The sequence below is a fragment of the Brassica napus genome, chromosome A3, assembly GCF_020379485.1.
Source record: "Brassica napus cultivar Da-Ae chromosome A3, Da-Ae, whole genome shotgun sequence".
NCBI lineage: Eukaryota > Viridiplantae > Streptophyta > Magnoliopsida > Brassicales > Brassicaceae > Brassica > Brassica napus.
In genome coordinates, this window is record NC_063436.1 from 19,375,405 (window position 1) to 19,388,431 (window position 13,027).

Consider the following 13,027-nt stretch of genomic DNA (forward strand, 5'->3'; position numbering starts at 1 on the left):
CCCGAAAAGCTATGGATCAAAGCCCAAATATATTTTCAGCCCAGTGTAAAATGTGTTGTTATCCGTTGGAGGACAAAAATATCCAAAGCATTGAACTTATAGGTCTTTACGATCATGTCTCAAAAACATTATTTAATTTTTAAAATGTTAATAACTAATATAATAACTTTAATACATAAAATATGTAAAATTTATACAAAATATAATATCTATATAAGTTATATATAACTTTTTAAATATGTATATATATGCATAGAACGGATCCGTTCCAAAGAATATTAGTATTTGTGATTTGATTCGTTTGATATAGATACTTTACTTCGTAAAGTTATGGATATCCAGATTTTTCGGTTCAAATCAGAATGGATAACTAATTAAATAAAAATTTACATATATTTTGTCCAGGGCACTAGTCAAAGTTTTGCTCACCATAAATGGTCAATATATTGCATTAGACGATAATATCATATGACTTAAGTAATAAAATATTCAAAAATACTTGAGTTTATAAAATTTATAATAAAAACATACATCACGGAACAACTTTCAAAGCTTCAATCGTTTTGTGCTCCCATGTTACACCGGAACAAGACTTGGAAGATACGCATAGCCGGAGACAAAAGGCCAGCTAAAACCTCGTTTATGTAGTTCTACCTCTTGTTTTTCTATCTCACCCTCTCCAAAAAGATAGATATTAACACTTACGCACCTTTCATTACTGTTACTTCCTCACAACATACAACAACCCTATTCTTCTTGTCAATAAAATGCACCTTAGTAGCAATACCTTCACAAGCACGAAATACCTGGCGGTCAGGTCTCGTCACACTAAAGAACTTGGTCCACGATATTATCACACCCTTCTTGCCCATGTTTGTAACCCATACTTCCATCTTCTCAGAAAGATTATTTCCTCTGAAAGCTGATAAGTTGTGAACATCATATGCACCATAGTCAAAGGGAAGAGAGGCCAAGGGCTCGAATGTCTCGGTAGAGAAATTAAAAATTTGGATGAAGAAGCCAGCTTGATTCCATTTAGCAATCCAATACATGTTTCCCATGAGTGACACTCCTCTACAAGTTTTAACCACGTGCCAATCCAAAGAAACTTTATATTTTTTCCAATAATTGGATTTGAGCTCGTATATATCAACAACCACTGTGTTTGTGTACTGATTTCTAAAGATATCTCTGTCGCCAAACCTCAAGATTTTGTAGCCACCATCTTGAGATAGACCATCGTATCCAATACCACCGTAGAAACAGTTAATGGAATAAGAACTCTCGGGCTTGATGCCTTGATCCATCGAACTTGATTCAAACATGGGTTCCAAACTGCCATCGCAGAGGACTCTAAGATGCATAGCAACAAGCCATCACAGTGAATCATAGTATAGATATCAGGTGTAACTTGAAATTCGTATGGGAGTGAAAAAGATGAGCAAGCTCTGGTCAGGGGACTGATTATTGTAACCTTGCGATCACTATTGATCCGTATGACGTGCTCCTCGACGAGAGCCAAGTGCTTGTTGACGAATCTCTTGTCATTGAAAAGAGCGAGCCATCGTTTGCATGCTAACTTGAATCGCATAAGAGATTTAGTTGGAACTCTACAAAGTATTTCCTCACATATTCGAGAGGTAAGGATGGACACTCATTCGAATCCATGACCAGAGAGAAGTATGGCTTCTTGATATTTTTGAATATGTATGAACTAATAATGATCTCATATTTAAAAAAAATGCTGCCATCTTATTTATAAAGATTTCTTTTTTTCAAAAGTGATCTAATAATGTTTTGAAATAAGCTGGCGTGGACCAACCATTTTCAACGTATCTAATTTCTCAAAATTAAAACAGATGAAATAAATCAAAGAAAGTAATTAGTAAGGTAAATACAAAAATTGAAATATATTTTCCCTCAAAAGTTCCATTCAATTCCAATAGTTGTGATATTCATTCCCTTTAAAGTAATATTAAGGTGCATTATAACTGTTTTTAGAAATCAGTTTCTTAATATTTATTAAAGTAAAAATACTTCTTCTTTTTTTTTTAAATAACACTAGATTTTATACTATCTCAAGAGTTGATTTTTAAAGAAGGTGTGACCCAACATTTTACACTTTAGCAGTTCAACTAATAAAATATACTGTATGAGATAAATTTTCCCATAAAATTTAGTATATTTCCTAGAATTGTGGGTTTATTAACTTTTACTAGTAATAATAGATCAATTTAATATTGCTAAAATATCAAAGGTAAATTATGATTATGTTATAAGAACCAATTTTTAATGAATCTAAGGAGGAGGAGGGGGATTATTGGGATATTGATTTGTCTAGAATTAAGAACTTTAGAAGTTAATAAAATTTAATGTCATGTGAATTCTGAAAATATGTATATTTAGATTAGTAAATGTCATCATATATTTTTATAAATTACTACAGATTTTCATGGGTTTGTTTTAACTCCTTTATATCATTCCCTTTGCAAAGTAAATATATGATTTATGTTTTACTAAGAATTTCCAAAATTTGATTTCTTCCAATATAGTGTGCTTATTGTTTTTTTGTATAAATATTTATTTTTTTATAAGAATATGGTCATATTAATATGATAAGTAATATATTAATAGTTTTTATGCATGTCTAAGTATATTTGTGTTATTTTACTTCTTACTAATCATGAAAATACCATTACTGAAAACTATAATTAGTATATATGTAAACATTACAATTTGTTTTTGTACATGTAATTTAGATTGAAATTGTAGTAAATCTTTATCAACAATAGTTATACTGCTTCTTAGATTTTTTTTTTATCACAACGGTTTCAAAAGTATCATAGATATAACTTATAAGGTCTTTGTTCGCCATCCATACGCGCAGCATCGAAATGCAGTTCTAGTTTGTTGTTCATTTTTTCAAATTAAGAAATAGATTTATACACAAAAGCTAGATGAAAAATGAAACTCATATTATAAATTTAAACAAGAGTCTAAACTATTTTTTGGTGAAATATTATAATAAATTTAAATTAATTTTGGTTTATATAATTTACAATATGTTGCAAAATGACAATTCAAACAAAATAAAATAGTTATTTTCTAATACAGTTTGAAATTGTGTTTCTGCAAAAAAAACCGTAGTAATAATGTGTTTTCTGTCAAAATAAAAAAAAATGTTTTATTTTGAAAACCGTAAAACCGTGTTTTGTTATTCAAATTGTAAAACTATACTAGATTTTGACCCGTGCAACCGCACGGGTGTTTGTTTTCACTTTTCTATACATAAATTATTGTTTTAGAACATAAGTGGTATATATTTTTAATGTTAATCATATACTTAAATATTTATATAACTATTTCAAATACAATAATTTTATAATTTACATGTTATAATTAATTAATTGTTTAAACCGTATGTATTTACCACTTCTTATTATATATTTATCTTATTGTATTTGCATTTAGTTATTAAGCAAATTAATATATTAATGAGAAAATATATTTGAAAATTATTTTGTATTTAATTTATGCTAAATTTTGACCCGTCTTTCAAAACTGGATTTCTTTTTACCAATATTAGATCATTTATTATTGTATATATAAAAGTCTAAGATATGTTAATTTTTAGACATGTATTATATAGTTTGTTAATTTTAAGCTATTCTATCATCATATTATATTTTAAATAAATAATTTATATTTATGAAAATAAAATTTATAAATTTATCAATTGAATATAATTTTATCATATTTATTTTAGTATAATAATTATATTTTAACATGATCATGACTAGATAAAATAGGATATAATTTATTTATTTTTATTTTTAAACGATAACTTAAAATACATTAAGTTATTGTTTAAATATTTTTACACAGATTTATTAGAATTTTTAAAATATAATATATAAATATATATTATATTTAAAATGAAAATATATTGTGATTAAAATAGTTACAAAGATTTTATATTATTAACTTTAAATAAAATCATGTTAATTTTTATACATGTATTATATAGTTTGATAATGTTAACCCATCTTACCAACATATTAGATTTTATTTTTGAACATAAATATTTTATAATTACGAAAATAAAATAAATAAATATATAAATTTAATACAATTTTATTATATTTAGCTCAATATAATAATTTTATTTTAATATGATTGATTATGATTATATAATAAATAAAATATTATAGATTTTTTTATTTTTAATTTTATATAACTGAATATATTAATGTATAATAATATTTTAAACTAATTTCGAAATTAGCAAAAATATTTAAATATTTCAAAAATGAAGATCTTGTAAAAATCTTTTTAAACAGATTTGTTAGAATTTTAAAATAAATATATTTATATTTAAAATGAAAAGATATCAAAAGATATTATGATTAAAATATTTTAAAAATTCTATTTATTATTAGTCTGAACTAAAATATAATATGAATTTCTATGAATAGGTCCATTAGGTCCATTTTTTAAAAAAATCATACATGAATCAAAGTTGTGACTTCTATTTTAATATATAAGATTTTCCATCAAAACAAAAAAAGATGATTTTTTGTTAAAACTTTTCTATCAGATTTGCAAAAGGGCAGATATATATACTCCACCTCAATTCACTATTTGTCCCAAATTATTATTTCATGGCATATATCTAATTTGGCCATTCTTTTTATATTTTGGCCCAATTTTCTCAAATGTAAAAGTCTATTTTTCGCAAAAACCATATAATCTCCACGATCACTTCATATTGCCCAACCCCCCCCCCCCCCCCCCCCCCCCCCCCCCTCCAATTTATTTTTTTTTTTCTTTTACCCAAAATGGTAAAATCTCATTTTCTCACTCAGAGATTCCTCGGATCGGAAGCAAAATTGAATTCTATCAGAAAAACTTGGAGCTTCGAGGGGAAGTCGAAGCTATTTTTCGTAGATCGGTTTTTGGTGCTCAAGTGAGAGAAAATGCTACAGCAAGAGAAAAGTACTCGGCGAACTTTTCACGGCAAGAAAATGTATGTATGTATCTAGATATTGTTACAAACTCAAAAAGAAACAAGAATGCTTCCAAATGCATTATTTTGAGTCTGTATCTTTTGCGTGGATACAGAAGGGAAACAACAAGGATGCTGATGCTTTGGCTAAGCAAGCCTTGGTGCTATGTTCCTCTGATAACTATCCACTAAGATCTGCATGTTACAAAAAAAAAGATGCAAAAACCAAAATTAGAAACAAACAATATTTTGATACTATCACACATGACATGTAATATATTGAGTTAAATAAAGAGATCGAATTTAAATTCTACGTAGTCGGCTATTTCTAAAGAATTTTTAGTGTTTTCTCGTTTTATATTAATTATTGTTTCCAAACTTTTTTCTGTTTTGTGATTTTCAGTCAGGATTTTCACGGTCTTAAATATTAATATAGAAGACAGTGTCTAATCCTACTGACTGGTTTAGGGTTTAATCACAAATAGACGAGTTTTTGAACTTTTTAAAAAATCAATATCAAATTTGTTCTACCTTCAAGGAAAACAATTATGACAAACAACTTGGTACAGATTGGATAATCTCTTCCAACAGTAAAGACTGTTGTTCCTTTTGTATTATCAGTTTAGTTACCCAAATCGTTTTGAGTAATTTTACTCTTTTTCTTCATTTATCTGTTGACAAAAAAAAAAGATTAATAGCAGAACGTACATCATTTGCCATTTATTCACTCATATAGTCTTCTCCTAATATGCCATATTCCCTCCCCCCACCCACTTTGTTTCCTGTTTTTTTCCCTCACGGAAACTCTCAAGGACTTTGTATAATTTTGCGTTTATATCTCGCCCTCATCCATTTCCTGGCAGATTCATATTGATACACTATTTTTTTTTTTTGCTTATTAATATAATCCACCAATACCAATTAAAGCAGAGAAACAAAAAGAGTACAAAATAATAATTACTAAATAATCCTAACTAACGTTTTTGCGTTTTATAGATACCATTTAACTTGTACGGAACGGGAAATAAAATAGAGTTTCTATCCACAAATTGGTCGTAGTTAATAATAAAACCAACCCATCAAGACATACATAACACCCAAAATAAAAAAGTACTTCTTCCTTCATATATGCTTTTAATTAAACGTGCATATATTATATGAAGAAACTTTCAAAAGCCAAAGCAAATATATATGTTTAAACCCTCAAGAAAACATTATACGAACTATATGTACTAAAGCCATAAAGCACCAGCTTCCTTGAGCAGCCTTTTCAATGTCCCGTCAAGATGAAGAGTCATAACGGTAGTGGCAGTTCCTATTAATTTTCCTCCGATGAAAACCACGGGAACCTGAGGGCTACATCCTAACCGGGCCAAAGCCCGCTCAATATCTTTACCGTACATGTATTGATCGATCTCGACAATCGCAGGACTCACTCCTTGCTCATAAAACAGACATTTAATTGCATGAGACATGCAGCATGTACTCTTGCTGAATATTACCACTGCACTTTGTGACGCTAACCTTGCTACCACATCCATTTTTATAGTAATAGTATTACTCTTTTAGTATGTAGATGTTTTGTTCTTTGTATTGCTTGGATATTTTGTGTTGATAGTCAGTTTTGGAGAGGTGAGTCTCTGAACTCTATATATACACGTACCGACATGTAATCTAAATGAACATGTTGAGGCATCTTGGATTAGTGATGGGGCAACGCTAAATATGGAGAATCTTATTTTCGGAACTTGGATTGTGGATAATAGAAGGTGATGATGATATGATGCTCGAGAGTTGACAAATCTGAGTAAGATACTACTGTAGACCAGTACAGAGACCGATATGCATATGGTAACTTGTGATGATGCATGAAGAGAAAAATTCCAACGTTACGTGTTAAGCGAATGTCAACTTTGCATTGATTCTCATTTGACCATTTACTTTCATGCCGCAGAGCGATTCACGTCGCCACTCTTATAGTCTATAAAACTAATGACGAGCTACAGATCAGCAGACCATAAGGCTAATTAAATAATCCACCAGAAAGGTGCCAGTTTATATATTGTTTTAGACTCATCAGCAATTAAAAACATTTGTTAAAATATTAGATTATATGTCATTGCCAAACTTATTCTTCTCAGTTCTCAGACTTTTGACATTGTACATACTAATACTACTCCAAACCATGCGTGTGTTTCTATAAAACTAAACCCTCACGAGCAAACGTTAATCAATAGTATAGTAGCCAGAAATGTCGCCGGAACCTTTTTAATCCAAAATATCACTAACTTTAAAACAAAACAAAAAGCTTGTTCTTTATTTTGTACCAGTTCACATAATATAAAGATTGAAGTGAGCGTGGAAGAACTCTCAAAATAAATTTCATTAGTTTTTCAGGCTGTTAAGTATTTATTTCTTACGATAATTTACTACAAAAAAAGTCTACACTGATAGCAGATTGTTATAGCACGTTTTACTAAAATGTTATCGTAGATGATTTAGAAATTTATGTATTATATAATAGCGTTAGATAAATACTATGATAGAATGGAACCTAAAATAACACTTAATTAATGTTATTCTAAAAATTAATTAAGCGGAAAGATAAATCACTGATTCCACCAATATTTAACAGAAAATTAGACTTAAGCGCCCAAAGACATTATTTAAGCGCCCAATGACATTATCTAAAAATACCAAAGTAGGGAATACTTTGGGTGTAATTGGTGACCAAAGAATAAAAATGAATAATACATTCCTTACTATTTATAATTTGTTTTACCAGTTACAAGGAATTGTTTTCCTTTGAATTCCTTCTCATTATTTTTATTTTAGAAGAATATAAAACAAATTTTTTTCTCACTAAAATTGATAATAGATCATTTTCCTTTTCATTCCTTTAATATTATTCTTCTGCATTTTTCCCTTACTCATTTCTAATGTTCTTTTCTAATGTTCTTGTAATGGTCGCCAGTTAAACCATTTGTAACTATCAATGCATGTATTGGATAGCTTGCAAAAAAATATCTATAACATACCAGTTCAAAAAGAGTATCTATAATATATTTCACTAAAATGGAAAATATATATGATTTTGGGATAGTTTTATTACTTAATTATATATGTGTAAACTGTAAAATAGCAAAATCTAGTTTTAGAAATGCCAAATAGAAAAGGAAAAACACGTCATTGTCAATTCTCCACTTATATATTCTTCTACAATATGTCATTTATGCATCTTCCCAGTTTTTTTTTTAATTATCATCCCCAAAACCCTACAATTCTTAAATTAATAATAGAATAATTATGTATTATAGGCTAAAATTTTTAAACATAAAAATAATTCTATATTTTGAGATTATTCGTTTATTTTGAACATGTTACGATTTTATGATTATGGGTATATAGCTTTTACATTTATGTTTAGGTTTTAGGGTTTTGTAATTTAAACTATTTTGGTAAATTATTAAATAATATACAGATAGACTTTAATGTAAAGTCTAATACTTTCATAATTATACGTTTTATTTTAAATAGAATTTTAGAATCTAACTCTCATCCATTAATTATTTGCGTACACTTTTTTTCTTTGACTCTTACATATCCATTTATAAACTTTACTTAGGTGAGCTTATTGAATCAATGATTTGAAAAAAAATCAAGATATGAGTAAATTCAAGAAAATCCAAGATTTATAAATCTTAAAAAAAAACTTTTACAAGTTTTAAGGTTTTTGAAAAAACATCAATTTCTTGGAAAACAATCTTAAAATTTATTTAAAACAATATTTTATTTTTTAATACTATAATTCAATATTTTTATTATTTTATGAAATATATAGAAATATATGAAATTTTTTAAAAATAGAATTTTAAATATATTTTCATTTCAAGCAATTTTATTTTATTTTAAAAATGTGAAGTAAATTTTTTATTTTAAAAAAAAAGTTTCAAATACCATAGTAGAAGGTGATATTTTGGCTCATTGCTTTTTCATTATAAAATATCATCCAAATCTCATTTGATAGATTTTATTGACAAAATCCACATTTTCTAAAAAGCTGAAATTTGAGAGAACTTATACAAATGACTAATCTAGTAAGTTTGGATTTCATATAGAATTTATAAATGCTAGATATTCAATAAAAGAGGATTTGAAAAAAAAAATGAAATTCTCTCAAATCCTTGATCTAATAAAACCCCTTTAAACGTATTAATTTCCATTAAAGAGAAGAAACTAAGAGTAGAAGATTAATAACCATTCAAACCTCATAAAAAGAGATTAAATTCTTAGAAGTTTAAGTAGATATTACTGTCCAAACGGGTAATAGTCAATCATTAAATCAACTTCCACAAAGAGAAATATAATTCTCAATACAAAGTAGTTCTTCACATACGCTTTTAATACGTACATAAAGTGAAGACATTTTCAAAAGTCAGAGAAAAAGATCACAATGTAAATCACTCAAGAATACATCCATTAAGTACTATAGCCACAAAGCACCAGCTTCTTTGAGCAACCTTTTCAATGAGCCATTGAGATGAAGAGTCATGACGGTATTGGCCGTTCCTACAAATTTCCCTCCGACAAAAACTGCCGGAACAGTAGGGCTGCAACCTAAACGAGCCAAGGCCCACTCGATATCTTTACCGTACATGTTCTGATCGATCTCTACAATTGCTGGGCTCACTCCTTGCTCGTAAAAAAGACGTTTGATTGCATGAGACATACAACAAGTACTCTTGCTGAATATCACCACTGCTCTTTGTGACGCCAATGTTGCTACCACATCCATATGTATAGTAATACTCTTTTACTATGTATATGTCTTTTTCTTTATATTGCTTGGAGATTAGTGTTGATGTGTTTGTTTTGGAGAAGTGAGTCTTGGAACTCTATATATACACATACATGTAATCTTTTGTGAACATATAGAGGTACCTTTGATTAATGATGGGGCAAAACTAAAAAGGAGAATAATAATTCTGGGAAGTTGGATTGTGGATAAGAGAACCAGATGATTTGATGCTCAAGATCGTTGACATATGTGAGGTATAGAGATTGATATGCATATAGCTAGTGTAAGTTGTGACCATGATGATGTATGAAGAGAAAAAATCCAGTCTTTGGGGATCAATATTACGTGTTAAGAGAATGTCAACTTTGTATTATATTCCCATCGGTCATCACTTTCTTCCCGCAGGGGGATTTACGTCTATACTGTGTCTATGAACTTTCTGCAAACTCGCATGTAATACATCGGTAAAGAAAACCCCAAATTCAAAGTAGATTAATATAATAGAGTTTGCGTTCACCCTCCATGCACCGGATATCAGTTATGTCAATCTTTTGTAGTTGCATTCTGGCTTTACTTATCCACGAAGATTTTATGCTCGAAAATATTAAATAATAATTAACTCAACTTTAATAAAGCAGTTCATACTCATAACAATAATATGATGGGTCACAAAAATTCGTTGTGGCTCTTGAGATTTCAATGGAGCCAAATCAATAAGAAGGATCCGTACTGCAATGTAAGTGGCGACATGACATGACTGTTGTACTTAAGGCATAACCACGTCTTCTACAAATTCCTCAAGTAGGTAGGAACTATTGGTTTAGTATGCCACAACCACTCTCGGTAAATAATTAGATTGGAATTCATCATCTTCATTTGATTTTGCCGCAACCATTGATAAATTAACTTTTCAATCGAAATTCCGTTTTATTGCAATAAAACAAGTTATGCTGACAATAGATTAGCATCAATCAAAAGATTTATCTGAAAATTTGGCAAAGTAATTAACACGTGTGGTCAATAGCAACATTCTATTTTAGCGATGGAAAAATAATGTTACAAGTGATATATCATCATGCTTAGTAATTAATTACAAATTTATTTAGCTCCATATGCATGCAAATTTAAGTTTTATTTTAGTTATCTGAAACGGATTTTTAAGTTTCTGTCTAGTAAAGATCATTTAAAAAATATTAGTCGTAGCTTTTTTGTCAAAACATTAACGTAGCAATTTTCTTTAGACAAACACACTTAAATAACTATAAATTTTACGGTGAACAATTTAAATATGTTTTGATGATGGTTACTTTTTACTTGTTGTACATGTACTACTATATTATTCTTAGGATTCGAAGTACTACACGTTCTCACTTTAATTCGAGCGGAACTCGTAAGCTGAATCGGATACTGATTTGGATGCATGTAATCTATTGATGATTAATAAGCTCAAAAGACTATAATTCATTTTCTCATCTTTACTTTGAATCGAAACTAAAGCTGATGCAATCACTAAATCGAATGTAACCGAAACCGTTGTTGATTAGTAATATTCTAATAGGATCACTTTAGGTTTTTTTTTTTTTTGAGAACTAAGGATCAGTTTAGTTAATGGCAAAATAAAACTAGTGGACGATTTTTGGGACCTCCTCAAGCATATATCTCGTCATACACATGCATAATGCATCTCTATAATATATTCTTCTTTTCTTTACACGCCATTTTTCTTTTCCTAAAATTTTACATATATTATTTTTAGCAAAAAAAGAAGAAGATTTTATATATGTTCCTTCAAATATAGGAAGGAGCTTACTTCAGTGTTCACGTACTCGAAAATTCTATAATTCTCTTCTATCATATAATTTTGAATAAAATTATAATTTTAGACTTGGCATTTTCCTATCTGAAATTCTTTTGTGTGGGTTTTCTGGGACCAATATTTTAGACTTAATTAAAAGTTAACCACAAAACAGTAGTCCTCTTCTTCTAATTTATCATTTTAAGTCTTAAAAACAATTTTTTCTTTGTCCTGTTTCTTTTGATTATATAATTTAGTTTCTATCACTCTATTCCAATATTGGTCGCCATAGCTGAAAGATTTTTTTTTTAAATTGAAGCTGATAAAGAATTATTTGCGGTCTACCATATTACAAAAAGGTTAAATAAGTTGGCTATAATGTTAATAGAGATAAAAGACTTAACTATATGAGTTTAACAAATAATTTACAGGAAACAAAATGCAATGAGATCTATATTACAAAAATAATTGTCCTAAATAACTAGTTTTTATAAACAGTTTATGGAATTTGATTTTTATGAAAATTTAAGTTTTGTATATTGTTTTATAGTTTTAATAAAATATGTACAAGGGCATATTTTTAAATTTTGCTTGGGACATTATAAAATATTAGACCGGCAATGCACAAAACCATGTAACGTCAAATTGTTCCACATAGTTGAACAGTTATGCATATTAATTTGCATGTCCAGAAATTATCTCATTTATCTTGTTTGTCTAAAAGAAATACAATAAGGGGTATATATATTACTGGATTCTGTATGTTGGAATAGGATGAAAGGAATATGATGACAGAATGAGAGTTGCGTGACCATATTCATGAATGGGCCATTTTGGATAAAGCGATCGATTCTCTAAGAGATAACAACAGATCACCACTTGTTACAGTCATCATTTTGCCGTCCCCAAATCCAAAATTTTTTTTTTTTTGCTAAAATTTGTTGCATTTATTTTTTATTTTTTTTTGTTTAATCCGGTAGAAAACTGGGCTTAAACAACAATTTCAAAACTAAATATGGTTAAGTTCCCTACCATGTTGGGATTTATTAAACTCCATGTCCAATTCTAAATTTTCTGATTAGTACGATATTGTCTATTTTGGGTTTAAGAGACTGGCCCGCATGGATTTACTTTTGGTTTATATCCCAAAAAGTTTCGTTCTAATTAGAGTTGGACATCTCTTTATATATTAGACACTCCTCGTCTAAACTTCCAATGTGAGACTTGAATTGACATCTCTCATTCTCCCCCTCAAATCAAGGACCACACTCATCTTGTGTCATTTCCTTTTAGCGAAATTTCTTGGCACCTATCTTGTCGCATTTTCGACATCTGGTACCCAATCGCAAGGTTACTTTGAGTTGCTTTGAGGATGTTCTTCCCACAACTGAACTTCTAGGATCTTCTGACTAATCTCTGCCGAACCTCC

The 13,027-nt window shown here is 28.9% G+C and overlaps 2 protein-coding genes and 1 pseudogene across 2 annotated transcripts; all 3 read right to left on the reverse strand.

Moving 5' to 3' along the window:
* Positions 1-164: 164 nt before the first annotated feature.
* LOC106442355 lies at positions 165-1,668 on the reverse strand (annotated as a pseudogene).
* Positions 1,669-4,850: 3,182 nt separating this feature from the next.
* LOC106444183 (monothiol glutaredoxin-S10) lies at positions 4,851-6,778 on the reverse strand. Its single transcript, XM_048776552.1, has one exon. The coding sequence runs from the start codon at positions 6,544-6,546 to the stop codon at positions 6,238-6,240; it is 309 nt and encodes a 102-aa protein (XP_048632509.1). The 5' UTR covers positions 6,547-6,778; the 3' UTR covers positions 4,851-6,237.
* A 2,535-nt stretch (positions 6,779-9,313) lies between these two features.
* LOC106444181 (monothiol glutaredoxin-S10) lies at positions 9,314-9,800 on the reverse strand. The gene has a single exon (XM_013885688.3). The coding sequence runs from the start codon at positions 9,798-9,800 to the stop codon at positions 9,492-9,494; it is 309 nt and encodes a 102-aa protein (XP_013741142.1). The 3' UTR covers positions 9,314-9,491.
* Between the last annotated feature and the right edge of the window lie 3,227 nt (positions 9,801-13,027).

What these genes read in the sequence shown, in the direction of transcription:
- LOC106444181 (XM_013885688.3), bottom strand. Translation starts at nt 9,800, where the DNA reads ATGGATGTGGTAGCAACATTGGCGTCACAAAGAGCAGTGGTGATATTC.
- LOC106444183 (XM_048776552.1), bottom strand. Translation starts at nt 6,546, where the DNA reads ATGGATGTGGTAGCAAGGTTAGCGTCACAAAGTGCAGTGGTAATATTC.